General features: G+C 43.3%; 1 protein-coding gene across 8 annotated transcripts in view; it reads right to left on the reverse strand.

The window, feature by feature from the left end:
- Positions 1-21,629, reverse strand: part of TSC22D1 (TSC22 domain family member 1) — an 81,549-nt gene extending 59,920 nt beyond the window's left edge. For 3 of the 8 annotated variants that reach the window (XR_014789279.1, XR_014789280.1, XM_084844952.1), the window contains exons 1-2: positions 17,826-21,629; positions 14,685-14,847 (exon numbers count right to left, since the gene is read on the reverse strand). Coding sequence is in view for 3 of the 8 variants with exons in the window: in XM_084844952.1 (XP_084701078.1) it covers positions 14,715-14,847; positions 17,826-20,617 (2,925 nt within the window). In the remaining 5 variants the exon portion in view is untranslated. The remainder of the gene's footprint in view (positions 1-14,684; positions 14,848-17,825) is intronic. The other 5 variants (XR_014789282.1, XR_014789281.1, XR_014789283.1 and 2 more) reach the window with 3 other exon arrangements.

The following is a 21,629-nucleotide window of genomic DNA, read 5'->3' on the forward strand; positions in this document are numbered from 1 at the left end:
TGCGGTCTCTAGAGCAAGGGCATTAATGGATACCTGTCTATCAGATCGCAAAAATGCTTTCACAGATGAATTTCTACTGTTCTTACCTATGTATGCCGACAGGAAACCTGTAGAAGAAATTATTGCACAAATAATGGACAAGTTGGTGACGTGTTTTCCAAACGTCAACATTGCTTTTGAAATGTATCTTGCCATTTTTGGAAATAGTCATGAAAGGCAATGCTCTTTTTCAAAGCTGAAATGTATAAAAGCTGCATTTCAAAGCTGAAATGTCAACCATGGGACAGAAACAACTATCTTCACTTGCACTACTCTCAACTGAAAATGAGCTTTCGTAAAAGAATAAAATTTGAAGATGTAATCTGTGATTCTGCTAACAAAAAAGCCACAAAGTTAATATTTAATTTATATTTACTTAAGACATATTACACCAGCATGAATAAACTGCTGAATCAAACAACAATTTGCTTTAATGGAATTGAATCTTTTTGTAGTCCCTAAACCCTTTTTGTAGTCCCTTGGAAGTTTCGTAGGCCCTAGATACTGTGCCTATTTTGCCCAATGGATAATCCAGCGTTGGTTGGAGGGTCACATCTGGAGGGCCACAAGATGCCCACCCCTCTTCTGGGTGGAAGCCTTCCCCAACCTGCGTCCCTTCAGATGTTTTGGCCCACAACTCCCATCAGCCCCAGGCAAGGATAACAGGAGTTGTAGACCAAAACATCTAGAGCGAGCCAGGACAGGGGAAGGCTGTTAATAAACAAGGTGACATGTCCAGCTTTTGCATTACAACCCTAGAAACTCACTTTCTGAGAAGTACTTTTAGCCTTACTGAGCTGCTACAATACTCCAAAGGTGCAATCCTATGTGTCTAATCAGACATAAGCCTCGTTGTTTTAATTTGGTTAAGCAAAGCAAATATTATCTATCGCAGGCAATTCTGCATTAAGAACAAAATTATATCACTTGCCAAATTCATAAATATACTACAGCATTTAGAGTATCTTTTCAGTTATCCCCAAACTGGTAATTGCTCAGTATAATCACCACAGCCAACTACTGTTTATTATAAAGCTTTGAAGATTATTAACCACAAAGCTGGTAATTGCTACCAGCATTTCTGAAGTTGATCAGGTTCACCAAAACTAAGAACCAGTAACTTTTACTTCCAGACACACAACTGGGAGACATTCTCAAAATGTCTCTCTCTTTCTCTCTCACACACACACACACACACACACACACTCACTCACACACACATACACGCACACAGAGAGTACTTTGTGTTACCTGTACTTTCTTGACAGAATTCCAAGGAAATTTGCTTTAAAAATAAACAATTTCCTAGTTCTCATAATGTGAGAAGAGTTCAAAACCAATGGCCCAAATATTTAAGGATTTAATACAAGTAGACAGAAAATCCCCAATTTGTTCTTCATTTGAGTTATAATGCCAGTCAGTTAAATATTCCATGAAGCCAAGAATGCCACTATGTAGTTGGCAGTTTGCCATCTTTATTTTATGTTAATTTTATCTTTGTTAGCAAGGGCAGAAATGAGTGCCAGTTGCCCCCTAGCCCTGCAGTGGTTCTTTCAATGCATGGAAGAGTAACTTCTGAAGGAGGCTTCCATCTTACTTGCTGCAGGAACCAGGAAGTAATCCCACTGTGTCAAAGCTGATGTCAATGATGCTTAAAGAATTGGCCTGCTGCCTACTTAACACAAATGTTTTTAAAAGCTGGATTCTACTTCTTAATCATTGCTGTTACTTTATTTGTTTTATTTTCTTTTTTAAAAATTTGGATAACTTTCAGAATCTGTTTGGATGTGGAGTGGTATACAAATGTTGTAAGTAACAACAACAACAACAAGAACAACAACCCTGGAGTTCCAGGATAAAAGCCAAAGAGAATATCTATTCAGTGGATCATTCATATTTGGAGAAACCAAGGCTGGGCCATAAATGTGAGTAGACAAATTTTCAGCAAATTGGGGGGCGGGGAGCACATGGGTGATTTCGGGCCCATGAAATTGGTGAGCAAGGACTGAAACTTGTTTTGAATGTTTCCAGTAGGGCTGGATGCTTACCGTGACAGCAGCTTCTTCTCCTTTTCCCCTTCTTTTTTTTTTTAAACTAGAAAAAAATGTAGTTTGACCACTACAGCTACCACAGGCACTAGCAAAACTACATTTTTCCCCATTAAAAAAAAGAGAGCAAGAGGAAGCCATTTGCTCCCCTGCCAAAGCCATTAAAAGAACTTCCCCACCACAAAAATCAACAACCCCCCCCCTTTGTAGTGGACCAATTAGGGGACCATTTCATTTTAGCGATAAGTTATAATAATGGGTTAGTTATTTTAATTAAATAACTATTTCACAGCAAGGGTTAATTCATTTCTATAATTACCATAAATATCAAAGTTGTTGATTAAAGTAGTTGACCAATAATAAAATGTTCTAATAAAGTTAATGCTTTTAAAAGAATGTTTTACAGTATTTGATCTTTTTTTTTTTTTTTTTTTTGACCGGCTGAGTGGCTAACACATTTGACAGTTGTTAGCAATTGACTTCTTAAAGGAGAGTTTCTGAGATCATCCAGCCATCTGGAAAGCGCAGTACCTGTGGGAAGTAACTCTCCCCACTGAGGTGGCAGTGTGAGACATCATGAGCTGGGACCTTCCCACACTGTTGTGGCAACATCTGAAGTGCGAGGTCATGTGATAAGTCCTTTTAGGTAATGTTGGAGAGAGTTCACAGAAGTACTTTTCTAAGGTTATGAAATATTAACTACAGCTCTTTGAAGAGTTAGATGCACACATGCCCATACAGTAAACTGGAGTAGCACACCTTCTCTCCACCTCACCCCCTACCATTAGCGCCAGGATGCTATCAATACCAATAATAAAAGTAGCTGTTTTGCAAATGCTGCCTTGCCACATATTCAAACATCAAGACACATTGTGCACTAAAGTCTATAATCAATGTCTCCACCCCCTACACTCTTCCTTTCACTCAACAGAGTAGGAAAGTTGCTGAAAACATCTCAGTGTGTTGCGGCAGAGTGAAAGGCAAATCAGTATTTTGACATTCTGAAAAAAATTCCATTATGAAGAAAGAGAATGGGGAAATACTCGACCAGTACCATAAAGCCTTTATATATGTCTATATGGGAGGGACACATTTGGAATACCTGTGTACACTTTAGTCATCCCATCTCAGAAAGGGCAAAGTTGGAGAAAGTGCAAGGAAAAAGCAACTAGCATCATCAAGAGGTTAGAATATCTTCCCTATGTGAAAATGATTAGATGTCAGTTAAGGGGAAATGACCAGGGAAGGGGGTGGGAGAAGAGACATGATAGAGGTTCATAAAATCCTGGACAGTCTGAAGAAAATGTGTGTCTGGGACTGAGAAAAGACTCATTTTAGAGATTAACAAAATTATGAGCAGTGTGGAGAGAGTAGGGAGCATTTTTCTCCCTTTCTTGTAACACAAATACTTAGAGCCATTCAATGAAGTTGATTGACAGCAGGTTCAGGATTGCCATGGAGTACATCTTTCATAAAATACATACTTTATATAAAATACTTTACACATGAAATTAATTGCTACAAGAGATGATGATGATGTCTAACTTAGAAGGCTCTTTAAAAAACATTACGGAAAGTCACAGGCTATTAGACATGCCAGTTAAATGCAACTTCTCTTTTTATAACAAATACCAATGCTGGAATCAAGCAACAAGAGATGGTGACCTCCATTCTGCTCTGCTCCCAAGGCCACAGTTGAAGACAGAACATTGGACTTGATAGACCCTGGATCTAATCTGGAACAGGCTATTCTTACTGAGCCTTTCAACTTTTTTCCCTCTACTACCAACTATATCCAGGACAGGTGAGTTACATGAAACAAGCTGTTGACCGAAAAGGTGTTTTCTAACAACTTTCACATTTACAAAGATTGCAACAGGCACAGATAGGTATCACTAACACACAGTTTCATTGCAACCTTGAAGGTATCTAGCTATGAGCCACTCTACTGCCAATAACAGTCTAAAAAGAATCTACGTAAGAATGTGGATGAAATATTGCATGAAATACTGCATAATTTGACCTCTGATTAGTTAAAATTAAAATGGAATTGGGATAATTTGTGGGTGACTGACTGCAAGGATGAATTATTTTTAAAGGAAACATTACCAACTCCTCCACAAAATCTAGTCTTTCATTAAAAAAAGGCCCATTCTGCACTGTCCAGATGTAGCATTGACCCAAATAAGCATAAATGGAGAGAGTAACACTATTGATAACCTCTTCTGTAAGTATTCAAATTATCCCCCATAAGCAGCTGCAACATCACAAGTACCCAGTAAAATAAATGTTTACTTCAGAGTGTACCAATCACTGTGTCTTTTACTCCAAATGAGTCTTGTATTCCAACTCTGATATCCTAAGACGCACAGAGGTTGTTTTCAATTCATAAATGTAGACCAACAAGACTATAACACTGTTTTGAATTATCTGGTGTCAGCTTTAGGATTTTAAGAAGTTAGCATAGATTCAAGTGCCAGCCTGCAAAGGGCTCTAAAAAACTTTCAAAATCTAGACACCCAGGAACCAAAATGAGTAGAGATGCTTTCTTCTCCTATAATCCCACCTGAAGTCTCCTAGGTCTGGGATGTTCTCATGGCATATTGGGCAGGGACTTGCTGAAAGATACTAATCTTTCAGTTTCCCCAAGAACAACCAACTCAGCTAGAGCTCCACATTTTACAAGGAGTTTGATATGCCAGACGGCCACCCTTGAATAATTAAGCTGTAGGAGAACAGATATCTCACTTCAATTGTGACCTCTCTCTACAACATAACTAAACTTGAAGCTTACCAAAGTCCCATATCTCTATGGTATAAACGGATCCTCCATTCAGAATTCACCTACTGTCCGATTACAAGATGCAATAATTTGAAGTCACTCCAGAAATCTCATAAACAGTATATTTACTGATTTTTGTTTGTTTCTCTTTTAAAGGAACGTCACATTTGCTGCTTGCAGATGACATATATTGCAGAAACTGTCTTCTCGTGAACAGGAACAGATAGCTTGAGCCACAAATTAATTATTGATGACTTTCTAAGGATAAAGAGGCCCAGTTTGCTAACATAATGCACACATTTTGTTATATGCCCCAATCAGGTTGTTAAACGTTGTGAAATAATTGTATAATTTGCTAGTCTGCACTTACTTAACAATCAATTTTTCAAGTATACACAATCATAGTCCTTTTTTTTTTTTACAAATGCCTATAGTGATTCAATTTTACGGGACAAAAACAATCTGAAAGACAGATCAAGAAATGAATACAAGTGCCTTCTGCCTGCATTTTCAAAGTGGCGAGTCAAGAGACAGGAATAGCAGACAGTAAGGTTCTTGTCTGAGGATCTCCAAACTGCCAACAGCAATACTGGAAGCAATGCAAAAAGAAGACTGAACAGTGTGAAATATACCCCATGTGCTGCTGTGTCTGTGCTACAAACTGATAAGGAAGTGGAAGGCTCAAAAAAGAAGTCCATGACCTTTGCTAATTTGGTCACTTTATGTATAATGCGGGAGATGTCAAGATTAAATATAGACATTTTGGGTGTCAGTGAACTGAAATGGACTGGAATGGGCCACTTCACATCAGATGACCACCAGATCTACTACTGTGGACAAGAGGACCACAGAAGAAATGGAGTAGCCTTCATAATTAATGATAAAGTGGCTAAAGCAGTGCTTGGATACAATCCAAAAAATGATAGAATGATCTCAATTCGAATTCAGGGTAAGCCATTTAACATCACAGTGATCCAAATATACGCCCCAACCACAGACGCTGAAGAAGCAGAAGTAGATCAGTTCTATGAGGATCTGCAGCACCTACTGTATAATACGCCAAAAAGAGATGTTATTTTCATTACAGGAGACTGGAATGCTAAGGTGGGTAGTCAAACGACACCTGGAATTACAGGCAAGCATGGTCTGGGAGAACAAAATGAAGTGGGACATAGGCTGATAGAATTTTGCCAAGACAACTCACTGTGTGTAACAAACATTCTCTTCCAACAACTTAAGAGATGACTTTATACATGGACTTCACCAGATGGTCGACACCGAAATCAGATTGACTACGTCCTTTGTAGCCAAAGGTGGCGGACATCTATGCAGTCGGTAAAAACAAGACCTGGAGCTGACTGTTGTTCAGATCACGAACTTCTTATTGCACAATTTAGAATCAGACTCAAGAGAATAGGGAAGACCCACAGATCAGTTAGATATGAGCTCACGAATATTCCTAATGAATACGCAGTAGAGGTGAAGAATAGATTTAAGGGACTAGATTTAGTAGATAGGGTCCCAGAAGAACTATGGACAGAAAATCGCAACATTGTTCAGGAGGCGGCAACAAAAAACGTCCCAAAGAAAAAGAAAATCAAGAAGGCAAGATGGCTGTCTGCTGAGACACTGGAAGTAGCCCAAGAAAGAAGGAAAGCAAAAGGCAACAGTGCTAGGGGGAGATATGCCCAATTAAATGCAAAATTCCAGAGGTTAGCCAGAAGAGATAAGGAATTATTTTTAAACAAGCAATACGTGGAAGCGGAAGAAGATAATAGAATAGGGAGGACAAGAGACCTCTTCCAGAAAATTAGAAACATCGGAGGCAAATTCCAGGCAAAAATGGGTATGATCAAAAACAAAGATGGCAAGGACCTAACAGAAGCAGAAGTGATCAAGAAAAGGTGGCAAGACTATACAGAAGATCTGTATAGGAAGGAGAATAGTATCGGGGATAGATTTGATGGTGTGGTCAGTGAGTTAGAGCCAGCCATCCTGAAGAGTGAGGTTGAATGGGCCTTAAGAAGGATTGCTAATAACAAGGCAGCAGGAGATGACGGTATCCCAGCTGAACTGTTCAAAATCTTGCAAGATGATGCTGTCAAGGTGATGCATACCATATACCAGCAAATTTGGAAAACACAAGAATGGCCACCAGATTGGAAAAAATCACCTTATATCCCCATACCAAAAAAGGGAAACACTAAAGAATGTCCAAACTATCGAACAGTGGCACTTATTTCACATGCCAGTAAGGTAATGCTCAAGATCTTGCAAGGTAGACTCCAGCAATTCATGGAACGAGAATTGCCAGATGTACAAGCTGCGTTTAGAAAAGGCAGAGGAACTAGAAACCAAATTGCCAATATCTGCTGGGTAATAGAGAAAGCCAGGGAGTTTCAGAAAAGCATCTATTTCTGTTTTATTGACTATTCTAAAGCCTTTGACTGTGTGGATCGTAACAAATTGTGTCAAGTTCTTGGTGGGATGGGGATACCAAGTCATCTTGTCTGCCTCCTGAGGAATCTGTATAACGACCAAGTAGCAACGGTAAGAACAGACCACGGAACAACGGACTGGTTTAAGATTGGGAAAGGAGTACGGCAGGGTTGTATACTCTCACCCTGTCTACTCAACCTGTATGCAGAACACATCATGCGACGTGCTGGGCTTGATAAATCCAAGGCTGGAGTTAAAATCACTGGAAGAAACATTAACAATCTCAGATATGCAGATAATACCACTTTGATGGCTGACAGCGAGGAGGAGCTGAGGAACCTCATGACGAAGGTGAAAGAAGAAAGTGCAAAAGCTGGGTTGCAGTTAAACCTCAAAAAAACCAAGATTATGGCAACCAGCTTGACTGATAACTGGCAAACAGAGGGAGAAAACGTGGAGGCAGTGACAGACTTTGTCTTTCTAGGCGCAAAGATTACCGCAGATGCTGAGTGCAACCAGGAAATCAGAAGATGTTTACTTCTTGGGAGGACAGCAATGACAAATCTTGATAAAATAGTGAAGAGCAGAGACATCAAAGGTCCGCATAGTTAAAGCAATGGTATTCCCCATAGTATCCTATGGATTCGAGAGCTGGACCTTAAGGAAGGCTGAGCGAAGCAAGATAGATGCTTTTGAACTTTGGTGCTGGAGGAAAATTCTGAGAGTGCCTTGGACTGCAAGAAGATCAAACCAGTCCATACTCCAGGAAATAAAGCCAGACTGTTCACTTGAGGGAATGATATTAAAGGCAAAACTGAAGTACTTTGGCCACATCATGAGAAGACAGGATACCCTGGAGAAGATGCTGATGCTAGGGAAAGTGGAAGACAAAAGGAAGAGGGGCCGACCAAGGGCAAGATGGATGGATGATATTCTGGAGGTGACAGACTCGACCTTGGGGGAGCTGGGGGTGGAGACAGCCGACAGGAAGCTCTGGCGTGAGCTGGTCCATGAAGTCACAAAGAATCAGAAGCAACTGAATGAATAAACAACAACATATATACTGCAGAAAACAGTCCCTTAAAATGCAGGAGAGAAAAATTTCCTCCAACTTCGTTAAGAAGAAGTTACTGCAGAGAGAAGGCAAACAAGTAAAAAATAAAAATATCCACCAACGCTTGTACTCCAGCAGATCAAAGCTTACAATTATGAAATTTTTTTGCAGATGGATAGCTGAGAGATACTGGCTTCCCTCAGATCACCTAGCAAGATCATGGCAAGGCGAGATTTGAATAACGACTTCGATTTGTAGCTCAGTCTCTTAGCCACTACACGATATCAGCAATTTGCATCTTCTCCTTTTATTGCTCTACAGGAGTGAGCAAATTGTGGCCCACCGTATGTCTTTGCCTCCAATTCCTATCATCCCTCACGACTGGCTATGCTGGCTACGGCTGATGGGAACAAGTTGGCCACCTTGCTTTTGACATATGTCAACAGAAACAGTAAAAGGATCCATTCTAATTTTAAACAAATAATCTTTTTAATACTCCTTTGTTCTGTAGCCAACATTTATTTTTTTCTGCAGGACCAAAGATTGAAGAGATGCACTGATTTCTTTCAAGCATTTACATAAATTCATAGCTACCTTCTTTCATATGTGTTAATGCAGAGCAAGAAGCTGTTAGCATATTCCTATACATAATATGTAAAATAATCTCTCCCATATCTTGCATTCATTTTACAATGAAGTACATTATTTACTTATCCACATTTTATAATGTTTTATTATTTTTGCAGTGGTGTGCCTTGTATCACAGGCAAGAATTATTTTTTCAAATTTTGTAAGGGGTCATAGGTTTAACTGTTGGACCTTCAACTAATTAAGTTAAAAATATAACTGTGAATATTCAAACTATGGAGGATTGTGGTGGTCCATCTTTACTGCTACTTCATCATAGGTAAACACAAAATATTACTGTACAATATTAATCCATCTAAACCATAGTTAAGTCTTTCCCAGACTTAAACAAAACACAGTTTTAATGAGGATTAAAAATCTTCATTATCAATAAGTGGTGCTATTGATTTTATCTCCTTATATCTGTTCCATATTTTAAGTACATTTATCATCAAGAAACTATATTCTATATTTTTTGCAGGTGGTCTAGATTTGAAACACAGTGAAGCTGGTAGGTTTATTTTCCAAGGTTCTGTTCCAAATTTTAGACATTTTAAAAATGTTATCTACTCAATGCATTTTGCACAATAACAAAACTTAATGTTTGGTACTGAGAGCCCACCATTTATTTTCTTCAGACTGTGCTTTTTCTGTTCTATATAAAATCGAGTGTCATATGTCAGTCTGGCTTCAGGCATGATTATGAAACAGTGACTGCTTTGGTCGTCTTGGTGGGCAATCTACGCAAGGAACTGGACAGGGGGAGTGTGTCCCTGTTGGTTCTGCGGGACTTCTCAGCAGCTTTCGATACCACCAACCACAGTATCCTTCTAGGGCAACTCTCTGAGATTGGACTGGAAGCCACTGTATAACGGTGGCTCCTGGTCCTTCTTAGAGGGGAGATTTCAGAAGGTGATGCTGGTGGATTCCTGTTCAACGCCATGTCCATTGGCCTGTGCTGTCCTTCAGGGTTCCATCTTATCCCCCCATGCTATTTAACACACACATGAAACTACTGAGATTGTGGAGACTTTTGGGGTTCGGTGCCACTATGCTGATGACACTCGGATCTATGGGGCTGTTTGTATGACATGACATCCCACTATGGATTCTTTAGCCCACTGTGAGGCTGAAGTATGTGTGTCCGTCGTTTTGAATATGCAACCCACTGTCAGGGGTTCTCCTGTTGTGTGAACCCAGCGAGTGTGGATTATGCGAGGGTTAAAGTGTTTTAGGGTTATGTGAGGGTTAAACCTCCCAGAACTCACACTTGCTGGGTTCGCACAACATGACAACCCCCGACCAGGGGTTGCATATCCAACCTGGCCCCCACATGTGGCATGTTTCCATCTAAATCCAAGGAAGCTATTCTAGTTCTAAATCGGTGTCTGATATCAGTAAAAGACTGGATGAGGGCAAACGAATTGAAGTTTAATCCAGACAAGACAGAGGTGGTTCTGGTCAGTCAAAAAGGAGATCAGTGAATAGGGATTCAACCTGTGCCGGATGGGTTTACACTCCTCCTGAAGACCCAGGCTTGCCGTTTGGGTGTACATCTAGACTCAGCTCTGAACCTGGATACCCAAGCCTTAGCAGTGGCCAGGAGTGCATTTGCACAGCTGAGGCTAGTTGGTTTGCACCAACTGTGCCCATTCCTAGCAACGTCTGAGGTGGCCATGGTCACACATGCCTTAGTTACATCCCATTTGGACTACTGTAACATACTCTATGTGGGGCTGGCTTCAAAAAGTGTTCAGAAAGTTCAGCTGATCCAGAATGCTGCGGCCAGACTGTTGACCGGGGCTGGTTACATAGAACACGTGACTCCCTTGTTATAACAGCTTCACAGGCTAGCGGTCTGTTTCCGGGCACAATTCAAAGTGCCACTTATGACCTATGAAACTCTAGATGATTTGGGACCAGGCTACTTGAAAGACCACTTTCTCCCATACGAGCCTGTCCAGGCCTTAAGATCTGCAGGAGAGGTCCTTCTTTTGTGACCGCCAACTTCAGATGCGTTTGGTGGCAATGCGAGAGGGCCTTCCCAGTGGTTGCTCCCAGGCTGTGGAATTCCCTGCCAAGGGAGGCTAGCTTCGCTCCCTCTCTGTTGTCCTTCCATCAGCAGGCAAAGACCGCTTTATTCAAGCAGGCTTTTGCATGTAAGCTGATCTGTTGGGTTGGGTGCTGTTTTTTTCTGTTGTAGCCATGTTTTTATTGTATTTTAATGCAATATTATTTTATTATTGTTTTAATCAAGTTTCATCTACTATTATAAGCTGGTTTGTGCCATTTTTCTTGGTAGAAAGGTGGGATACATATCAAATAAATATAAATATTTTACCACAAAATAAGCTCATTTTCATCCATTTTATTGGAACTGCTTGAAATGAACACGTTTGGGGGAGTACTACCATTTTTACAACTGTGATGTCTCCTAGGAAATGTTAGTTTAATTTGGACCAATGGGATATGATTTGTTTATAAAGTTTCCCAACTTGGTTTTATAGATCTGGTTTCCCTTTGAATATCAGAACTCCACCCAAACTGGTTTTTCACTCCACTAATACCCAAACCTTTAACAGGGATGTGTGTGGGGAGTTACAGGGAGCTGTTGGTAGGGGAAGCTAAGATAACTTGTACATGGTGCTTTGGATCCCAGTTTATGTATATAAAATACAAATCATACAAATGTTCACTCTTGTAAGTATTCTTCAGTTCTCCCAATCTTCCAAACAAGCTAAGAAGAAGAGACTTCCTCTTTTTCATTATGTTGACAGATAGTAATGGGGAAAAATAACACCCAGAATTTTTAGAAAAATGTAATTTCATCCAATAAGAACATAAGAAGAGTCATGTAGACCAGCATTCTGTTCACACAGTGGCCAACCAGCTGCCCGTGGGAAACCTATAATTAGAACATGAGTGCGATAGCGCCCCCCCACCCATGTTTTCCAGCAACTGGTGTACATAGGCAATTGGTGGCCATCACTACTTCCTGTAGTAGCAAATTCCAGTTTAACTATGCACTGTTTAAAAAAGTATTTTCATCCGTCCTGAATCTCCCACCAATCAGCTTCATGGGATGACCCTGGGTTCTAGTATTATGAGGGAGAACAATGGATCCCTATCCATCTTATGTGCACCATGCATAATTTTGTACACCTCTAACATGTCTCCCCTACTCACCTTTTTTCTAAGCTAAACAGTCCAGGACACCTTTCCTCATAATGGAGTTGCTCTAACCCCTTGATTATTTTAGTTGCCCCTTTCCACACTTTTTCTAACTCTACAATATCCCTTTTTAGGTGTGGTGACCAGAACTGTATATTCCAAGTATAGTTACACCACTGATTTGTGTAAGGGCAGTATGCCCTTAACTGCAAGTATATTTTCAATGCCTTTCCTAATTATGCCTAACATGGAATTTGCCTTTTTCATAGCAGCCACATTTTCAATGAGCTGTCCACCACAACCACAAGATCTCTTTTTTGGTCAGTCACCGCTAGTTCAGATCCCATCAGATCCCATATGTGACGCTGGTAATTTTTATCCCAACGTGCCTCACTTCACCCTTGCTTACATTGAACCACATTTGCCATTTTGATGCCTATTCTCCCAGTTTAGAGATATCCTTTTGGAACTTTTCACAATCCCTTCTTGTTTTAACCACACTAAATAATTTGGTGTCATCAGCAAACTTGGCCACCTCACTGCTCACTCCTAATTCCAGATCATTTATGAATATGTTGAAAAGCATTGGTCCTAATACAGATCTATATGGGACCTCCCCAATATTTACATCCCTCCATTGAAAGAATTTACAATGAGTTTCAGCTATGGGGCAGTATAGAAATATAATACAAAAATAAAATAAATTATTCCTTCTCTCTGCTTTCTGTTCTTTAACCAGTTACCTGCTAAGTTTGCTCAGGAGTCTGTGGTAAGGGACTTTTGGAAGTCTTTTGAAAGTCCAAGTAAACAATAACCACTGGACCCCCTGTCCACATGTTTACTGACACTTTCAAAGACCTCTAAAAGGTTAGAGAAATATGACTTATCTTTGCAGAAGCCATGTTGATTCTTTTTCAGAAGGACCTGTCCTTTTATATGCTGACTAATTTTACCTTTAATAACGTTTTCTACCAATTTACCTGGAACACATGTTAAGCTAACCAACCTGTAATTTCCCAGATTCCCCCTGGATCCCTTTTTAAAAATTGGTATAACATTGGCCATTCTCCAATCCTCTTTTTTGTTACATATTTTTGTTAGAAGATCAGCAATTTCACATCTGAGTTCTTTAAGAGCTCTAGAATGGATACCATCTGGGCCTGGTGATTTGTTAGCTTTCAATTTGTCAATAAGGTCAAGAATTTCATCTCTTGTCACCACTATTTGCCTCAGTTTTTCAGACTCCCTTCCTGAAAACTTCAGTCCAGGCACAAGTTTCTGTCCTACATCTTCTGCAGTGAAGAAAGAGGAAAAGAATACATTCACTTCTCCACAATCTCCTTATCCTCCTTTAGTATTCCTTTAACTCCATTGTCATCCAACAGCCTCCCTAGCTATAGATATATTTAGAGTTCTTTATTGTTGGCCTTGATGTTATTAAGAGCATGCTCCTTAAAACGTTTTTTGCATTTGTTATTGTCTGCTTGTATTTCCTTTGTGCAAGTTTCTTTTTCTGCTCCTCATTTGGGCAAGACCTTCATTTTCTGAAGGAAAGCCTCTTTTCTCTAATAGCCTCCTTGACACTCCTCGTTAACTATGCAGGTAACCTCTTAGACTTGGTGCTACCCATCTTAACCAGCTTCCATTATTGTGATTTTGCATAACCTCCAAGCATTTTTGAGCAATTTAACCCCCCTGACTCCCCCTTTCAACTTCCTTGTAACCAGTCCCCCCATTTTAGAGAAGTTTCCTCTTTTGCGGTCAAATGTGACTGTGTTGGACTTCCTTGGCAATTTTCTACTTAAATATAAATTAAATTTGATAGCACTGTGGTCACTGTTTCCAATTGGTTTGACAACACTCACATCTCATACTAGGTCCTAGACGGCACCACTTGTCCAGGGTCGCCTTCCCCCATAGTTGGTTCTAGGGCATAGTCATTTAGGGCACGGAGAAATTTAACCTGATAGTCGTGACTGGAACAATTTCATAGCAGAGTTTCATCTTCAGAGATCTGTAGCATCATATGAATTGGAGCAATTCTACACAAAATACAGATCAACAAGATGATTTGGGAATAAATCCAACATTACATGAGCTGAATTCAGCTCACACAATGGGAGCGTCCCTTCCCGTCTTTCCTCCTGCAGCTCCCCTATGCTCTCAAATCTGCTTTGAAGGATCTCCAAATGGTCTGGAGCAGATTTGGGGGCATGGAGAAGGGCAGGGGGGAATCTGATTTGCCAGCAGTGTCCATTCCACTGGCAGAAGGACATGGCTGGATACAATTTTTTCCATCTTCCAAAAACTGAGGATCATTTTGACTTTGGAGATGTAAACTTCCTTCTCTTTACAAAGAATACCTAATGAAAGAATAATTTCATCCTTTTTGTTACTGTACCTCATTGTCAAGTCATTCATAGTCATCTGTAACCAGCTAATGATCCAACATCTATTCACTACTCCATTGGTCCAAGCTGAAGAGTTTACAGATGATAGCTAAGTCGTTTCTTTCTCAACTCACTATGTATCAGATGGAACGTCAAGCAGGGATTCAGCCTGTATGCTCAGCTCTATCTTCCAAATGAAACTGTTGCCATATAGATACCACTCTCAGTAAGACTAGTTGGCACACTAGTACCAACTGGAGGCGATCAGTGGACCAATGCAAGCTTTCAGAGATGTGCCTGAAAATTAAAGTTCATAAACTTGGTAAGTTAAAGGAACAACACTGGAAGCAGGAACTTTTGCTTCTTTGCTCAGTTTTTTCAATGTTTGTACAAAACCACAATTATGTTACAAGGTTTATATGAAGTTTACAATTTTAAAAATCTGGAGTTTTGTAGTTATCCCACCATCAACCTCAAGTGACTGATACTTGCAGCAGTTTTTTCTTTGTTGTTGCTCTGTTTGAACTAGCTAGTTTTCCATTATACTTTGTGTTTCAGTTACTTGATATTGGCCTGCATATTCTTCCACCAGCACAAATTGACCTAAACTAATATGATGTTTGACAGTCATGGCTGCTTTCTCAATTAACATCAGCTACTCTAAAAAGCATATTTAGCAAACTGTGAGCACTTAAATAGCCGAACAGTAGTACCAGTAGAAAATAATTCTTTTTTTTCATTTCTTACAAAGGGAATTGCCAGCCGAAATGGCTTCACTTGTCTAATTCAAAAGTAGAAAGTCATGGGGAATTTTTAATCAAGTCTCGTCCCAGGCAGTAAAGCTACAGTGTGGTGCTCAGCTGAAACAGCAACAGAGCTAAGACAGACCCTAGAGCACCTGTGTACATCCAGCTAAAGTTATCCCAAAGAAAACAACAATGAACAGAGTAATCATAGACCAAATGGATAGCTGTACTTGAACCCAGATGCTAGGTTCAATCCTGGGTAGCACTGGGCATGACATACACACAGTTTCAGCCTTGATTATAAACTGGAAATAGCAACAACCTACATCATGGGGCTGTTGTATTGTAACAAGATTCTAAAGCACATTGCAAATGGAAAACAAACACCTGCATACTATTAAAAAAAGAAAGGAAGAAAAAAGAGTGGCTTCTCCCTGTGCTTTCAGAGCTCCTTTGAGCAGATCTCAACCATACTAAAAACACAATCCTACGCATGTTTAGAGAGAAAAAGGTCCTACCACTCCCAGCATTCCCCATCCAGCCATACTGGCTGGAGAATGCTGAGAGGTGTAGGGCTTCTTTCTGCCTAAACACGCATAGAATTGTGCCCTGAATAGGGCTTCACAGATGCAAATCTGCCTTATTGTCACAGTCCATATCACAAAACAGCAGTAATCTTGAGGAATGAGAAACTGGATGAATTTGATAGAATCCCATTCATATCTTTAACAAGAAGAAGTATCTGGCCATCAGAAACCTATGGTATATCTTACAAAGAATAATTATGTCCTTTTCTCGAATTGCTTAAACAATTCCCACTGCTCTTTCAAGTACCATACAGTTAACAGTTACCAAAAGACCTCCCATGATGCGCTTACTTGGTTAAACAAGCATTGAAGACCAGCAGAACATGTTTGTCCTACCTGGTAGAACTGGAGAGCAATGATGGAAGTAGAAAAAACGCTCTTGATAGCTCTCTCACCAGGAAGCCAATAAGGAATAAAAGGTTGGACTCCACAATGCACCAGTGCTTCCTGTGCCCACCACCAAGCTGCTCATTGTTATGCTTGCACCAGGAACTGCTGGGCTGACACCACTGTTTTGTTTGGGAAAATCCCCTCCTTCCTCAAATAGTAGGGAATTAAAAGGGGAGCCTCAAAATCTTTTGCAAGAATGGCATTCCAGTCTGTTCCCATTCACTTTCAGCTCCTCTTGAGGCCATGTAATTTGCAACTAGGATAAGTATTTAGGGCTAGAATACAGTAATGGACTTGGAGACCTGGCATCATATCCCTGCTTAACCACAAAGCCCACACCTTGGGCTAATCATTTGTCTTTCAGCATAACCCGAGTCACACAGTTATTGTGAGTGAAAAACTGGGCTAACTCATTGTACTCTGTCCTGAACTCCTCGGAAGGACAGGATGTAGATGTGATAAAAAAATTATATAAATAAGTACAATAAAGAATTCATATTTAATCCCCCACCTCTAGTCCAAAATTCCATTAAGAAATCATTTTGTTCCTCATGTTTTTCATGGGTTATTTTGCTCTGCTCTGTCTTAACCAAGTAATCTATTCCATGACTGGAACACCTCCATTTTCCATTGCAGTTCTATGAAAGAGGAGTCCCATATTCATCTCAAACTGAGACTATAATGTCAGTAAGACAACTTCTAGATACTGACAGTAACAACAACAAAATATGGGGCCTTTATGCTGTCATTTCTGGAACACACAATCTAGCCTTGCTGGAGATCTGCAGATCCCCAAGAAAAAATTAAATTAAGTTTTAAAAAACCCTCAATTTTGTATGTCGCCATAACCTGGGCAACAACATCCATAACCAATAGGGCCAAAACTAGATATCAAAAAGACAAAATTGGTGTGTCAGAAGGACAATTTCCTGCAAGTTTCCATTACAGTGTGTAGAGAACTGCCCTTTTGGCCATGTTAAAGGGCCAAAGGGAAGAGAATGCTGAACCTTTTCCCTGCCCATTCAATTTTTTTTTCTCCATTAGTTATTTCCATTCTCAAAGCTCTGAGAAAGAACAGCTCAGAGAGTGGAAGCATGTTGTGCTTTAAACTGCCCCTATCCCACTGCTTTATAGGAAATTAGCAGGCTCTTGCAATGTGTGATAAGACAGCCAATCAAGTGCAGTAGCTTGAGGTTTTGAGTCTGGAAGTCATGCTCAAATGCTTGCTCCACAACAAAACTCACTGGGTGACCCTGGTATTTCAGCCTAACCTACCTCGCAGGAGGATTGTGAATATACCATGTTTTCTTCATAGTTCACAGTTATTTCCCCCACCTCAAGTCTCCCACATTAGTCCTTTTGGCACTACTGCAAGGATGCAATCAAACATTTTAGCTTAGCATAAAACTCTCTGGTCTGTAAACAAACGTAGTTCTTGTTAACACCAGTTGTTGAAGCTATTGTTATAAAGCTTAGATTTGGTTGGAAATGGATCAATAAGGTAAGTGCAGTTTACAATATATCACAACATTTTTCTTTGGCATGCTCTTACCTCTCATCCTCACCATCAACAAGCTGCACTGTCAACGGAAGTACCTTCAGGGGGAAAAGAGAGGATGCCATGCTGCTGCCCCCATCTGAAATGGCTGCTGATGCTCCAACACCACTTTCACAACTGGCAGGTTGGGGTAAACCAACCAAGGTGGGTTCTGTGGAGTGCCTGGCATCTTCACCTCGGGTCGAAATTGACTGAGCAAGAGATTGTGCAGAGAACTGGGTAGAGTTCAGTGGTATCTGTTGTGGCACATTTTGGGCTGCAGACAAATTGATGCTAGTGGATATCAAGGAAGGCTGAGGTACGTTTTGGACCAAGTTCCCATTTTGCACACTTGAAGATTGTGCTACGTTCTTTGAGGGAGCCAAGCTCATAGGAGTAGGGGGCACATTTGCAGCAGAATGGCCTGGGACCGAAACACCACTAACAAGAGGTACAGGACTAACAGGAGGCAACTGCTGACCAGCCATTCCTTGAAGAGGTTCTGCTGCTTGCACTGGTAACAAAGTACTCTGTGGCGCAATGACCAAAGGTTGAGGAAGGCTTGATGCGCTGCTCTGTGGCCCCGGATGAATGATCCCTGCTGGAACAGGGGGTCCCATTTGGGAAGGTGAAGGAGCGGCACTTTGCGCAATCACTGACGGGGCAATTTGGTTTGTAACAGGTGGCTGCTGCACCACAGGAGGTACATTTCCTTGTTGTCCAACATTCATCATTTGAGCACTAGCTCCTACAGTCGGCACTGTGGTCTGGGCATGTGCAACAGGGTGAGAGGATGCCACTGCCAGCTGTGCTTGTACAGAAGGCTGCATACCTGGTGCATGAGCAACAGGCACAGGTGTGCCTGTTCCTACCACTGTAGGACCAGTCTGCATAGATGCTGGAGTCTGAAGCATCTGCTGCTGTTGTATATAATCTGGCATAGGCCCTGCAACAGAACTTTGATTAGCTGGCTTAATATGCCCCGGGGTCATCTGCATAGGTATCTGCTGCGATGGTGCTGTGTGCTGTGTCTGTCCTTGCCCGTATGGCAATTGCTGTGGTTGTGGTGCAACTGGAACAGTCTGCACAGGTTGCGTTGCCTGGGTGTATGGCAGCTGCTGCGCTGCCATAGTTGACATGGCCGGCTGTTGATGGCCACCTGCTATATTCACTGGTGGAGGAACAGCTGATGCAGGAGCCTGGACCCCTTGCTTTTGCTGAGAGTAATTTACATCTTGAGGATGAAGCTGTACCTGTGCAAGTTGCGACTGAGAAATACTCTGGGGTATACTAGGTACTGACACAGGTTGAGGGCCAGTACTGCTGAAATCCATCTGCTGAGAACCTACCCCTTGAAAGGCTTGCTGCTGCACCACAGTCGGTGTTCCCATCTCCCCGCTTCCCACGCTTTCCGTATAGTGACTCAGTGTGCTTACATTGCTGCTAACCGAACTCCCACTGGTGCTCTCCCTTTCAGAAGTTGCTTCAAGCGGGTTTTGTTTTAGAGTGTCTACCGCTTTATTTACTGCGACTCCTTCTATAACTGGCGCAGGGGTCTCCTTGTCATAGAACTCTGTGCATGTCCATCTACCCTTCTTAAACGGCTCCGAACTAGAATCCAACTTCACAACTCTAAACCTTGATGTGCTGGCTGCAGGCTGCAGATGACTAGATGCTGCTGCAACTGGATTACTAGCATTACTGACAGTGCTGGAGGAACCACTCATTCCATTGCCAGCCCCACTTAAGACAGTGACATTAACACTGCCACTCGTTCCTGACAAAGCAGTTACACCTCCAGTACTTGAGATGTTACTTAAATGCTTATTAACATGACCAGGCATGCTGCTCACCACGCTAGGGCTACCACTCCCCACACTGCTTAAGGTGCTGGTAGTAGCTCCACTGGCAGAAGTGACCCCAGGTGTACCAGTGGTGCGGAAATGAGGCACCGTAGTGGCTGCAGGTGTACCAGTGGATGATGCAGCAGAAACCGGCATGGCAGCCACCGTGGCACCGTCGATGCTTCCAGTTGCAGACAGTCTTCTAAATGATGGGCTGGACGGAGGTCCTCCGGGAGCCGCTGGGCCTCCCACTCCAGTGTGTGACGCATGGTGATGCCCATGGTGGTGGTGGTGGTGGTGGTAATGGTGTCCGTGCAGAGGGTGAATGCTCCCATTGATTACCACACTCTGCTGCTGGGACGGATATGGCAAAGAGGGCTGCTGCTGCTGCGGAAGGCGAGGCTGGTTAGGGGAGACGGCCCCCGGACTCTCAGCCTCTTGGAAGTTATTCAGAGTTTCCTCGGAGGAGCTCCGCTCAGGTTCCCCCAAGTCAGTGGCCCTGGACAAGGAAACGTCCAAGATCTCCGAAGACGACAGGTCCTCAGTGTGGGACTCATCCAGGTCGTCGTAGCTCTCCGTGTCCTCGGCAATGCTGTTGTTGGAGCTGAGGCTGGCAGAGATCTGGGCTGGGGTCACGCTGGTGATCTGGAAGCCGCTCTTCTTCTTCATCTGGGCCCCCGCCTGGCAGAGGGGCTGCGGCGGCGGCTGGGAGAGGAGGGTCAGGCTCTGCGGTGGAGGGGGCGGCGGCTGTGGCCCGGACGAGGAGGAAGATGCTGCGGTAGGAGGCGGCGGCTGAATGAGCAAGGGAGGCGGATAATCTTCCGAGCTGCTGCCTCCGACATTGCTGGTGCCTGCTGTACCCAGAGCCGGCACGACGTTGCTGCTGCTGCCCCTTCGGGGAAGCATCGCCGGGTGCGCCATCTTCCTCGCACTAGTGTCTGCAGCTGAGTCAGGCTGGTGCATTGAATAAGGGCTATTTTAAGGAGCGCAATTCCCCAGAATGGAGGGGGAGAGAGGGAGACCAGGCAGAGACCGGCGCACCGCGCAGCTCGCTGGCCGGCCAGCCGGGGCACTCGACCCAGAGGAGGGGGAGGGGCGGAGAAACACACACGCTCCGAGGGCGATCCAGCCGGCGGCACCCCGAGCACCGTCCTCCCTCCCCTCCGGGAATATGACACTCAAGCCCTGGCCATTCACTTTCTTCGTCGCCCAGCACAGCTCCCTCCCTGCTTGCAGTGCGGGGGGAGGGGACTAATAATCCTCGCCGCCGCCGCCCCCGACTAAATCAGAAAGCCTCCGACGGCCCCCACCGCCCAGCCCCCAAATCTCTCCGGCAAAAGGCTTCCCGGGGGGGAAGACGGGGAGGAAAAGCAGCAGCAGCCGCCTCCGAAAGGAGACCCTCGAAGGGCAGAGGCAGCCGCGGCGGGGATACGTACAGTCCCGCTGGAGCCGGCGTGCGCCAGACGCGTCCCCATCAAGAGCAGTGGCAGCAGCGCCGGCAGCGAAAGATGAGGGGCATCCCGGGCGAGGGTGGAGAGACGCGCGGGCAAAGGCTGGCGCAGCCGGGCGTCCCCTCTTTTTCCTCCTTTCTGCCCGCCTGCGTCGTCGTGGCGGCCTCTTCCTCGCCGCCGCAGCAGCAACCAGCCAGCCCCGCGGGCTGGCGGCGGAGACGTTGCGCTCCCCTGCTCCTGGCGTTCTCTCAGCCCCAGCCCCTGCTCTCCGCTCCGCTCCTCTCCTCTCCCCGCTTTCCCTGCTCCAGAGGCGGGCGGGCGGGCGAGCAGGGGGGAGGAGGCGGCGGCGGCCAAAGATGGCGCTGGCGGCGCAAGCGCAGCCAGGGCACAGACATAAAGGAGTCGTCTGGAGCGGGGAAGGCGGCCGAAGAGCTTCGGCTGCAGCTGGCGGAAATTGCCGAGACGGGCGGGGGCTGGCTTCGGCCGGTCAATTCGCCAGAGAGCGTCCTCCCCCCCCCCTCCCC

This window comes from Heloderma suspectum, chromosome 3, assembly GCF_057233095.1.
Source record: "Heloderma suspectum isolate Gila_16-S chromosome 3, 16-S_ref, whole genome shotgun sequence".
Lineage (NCBI taxonomy): Eukaryota > Metazoa > Chordata > Lepidosauria > Squamata > Helodermatidae > Heloderma > Heloderma suspectum.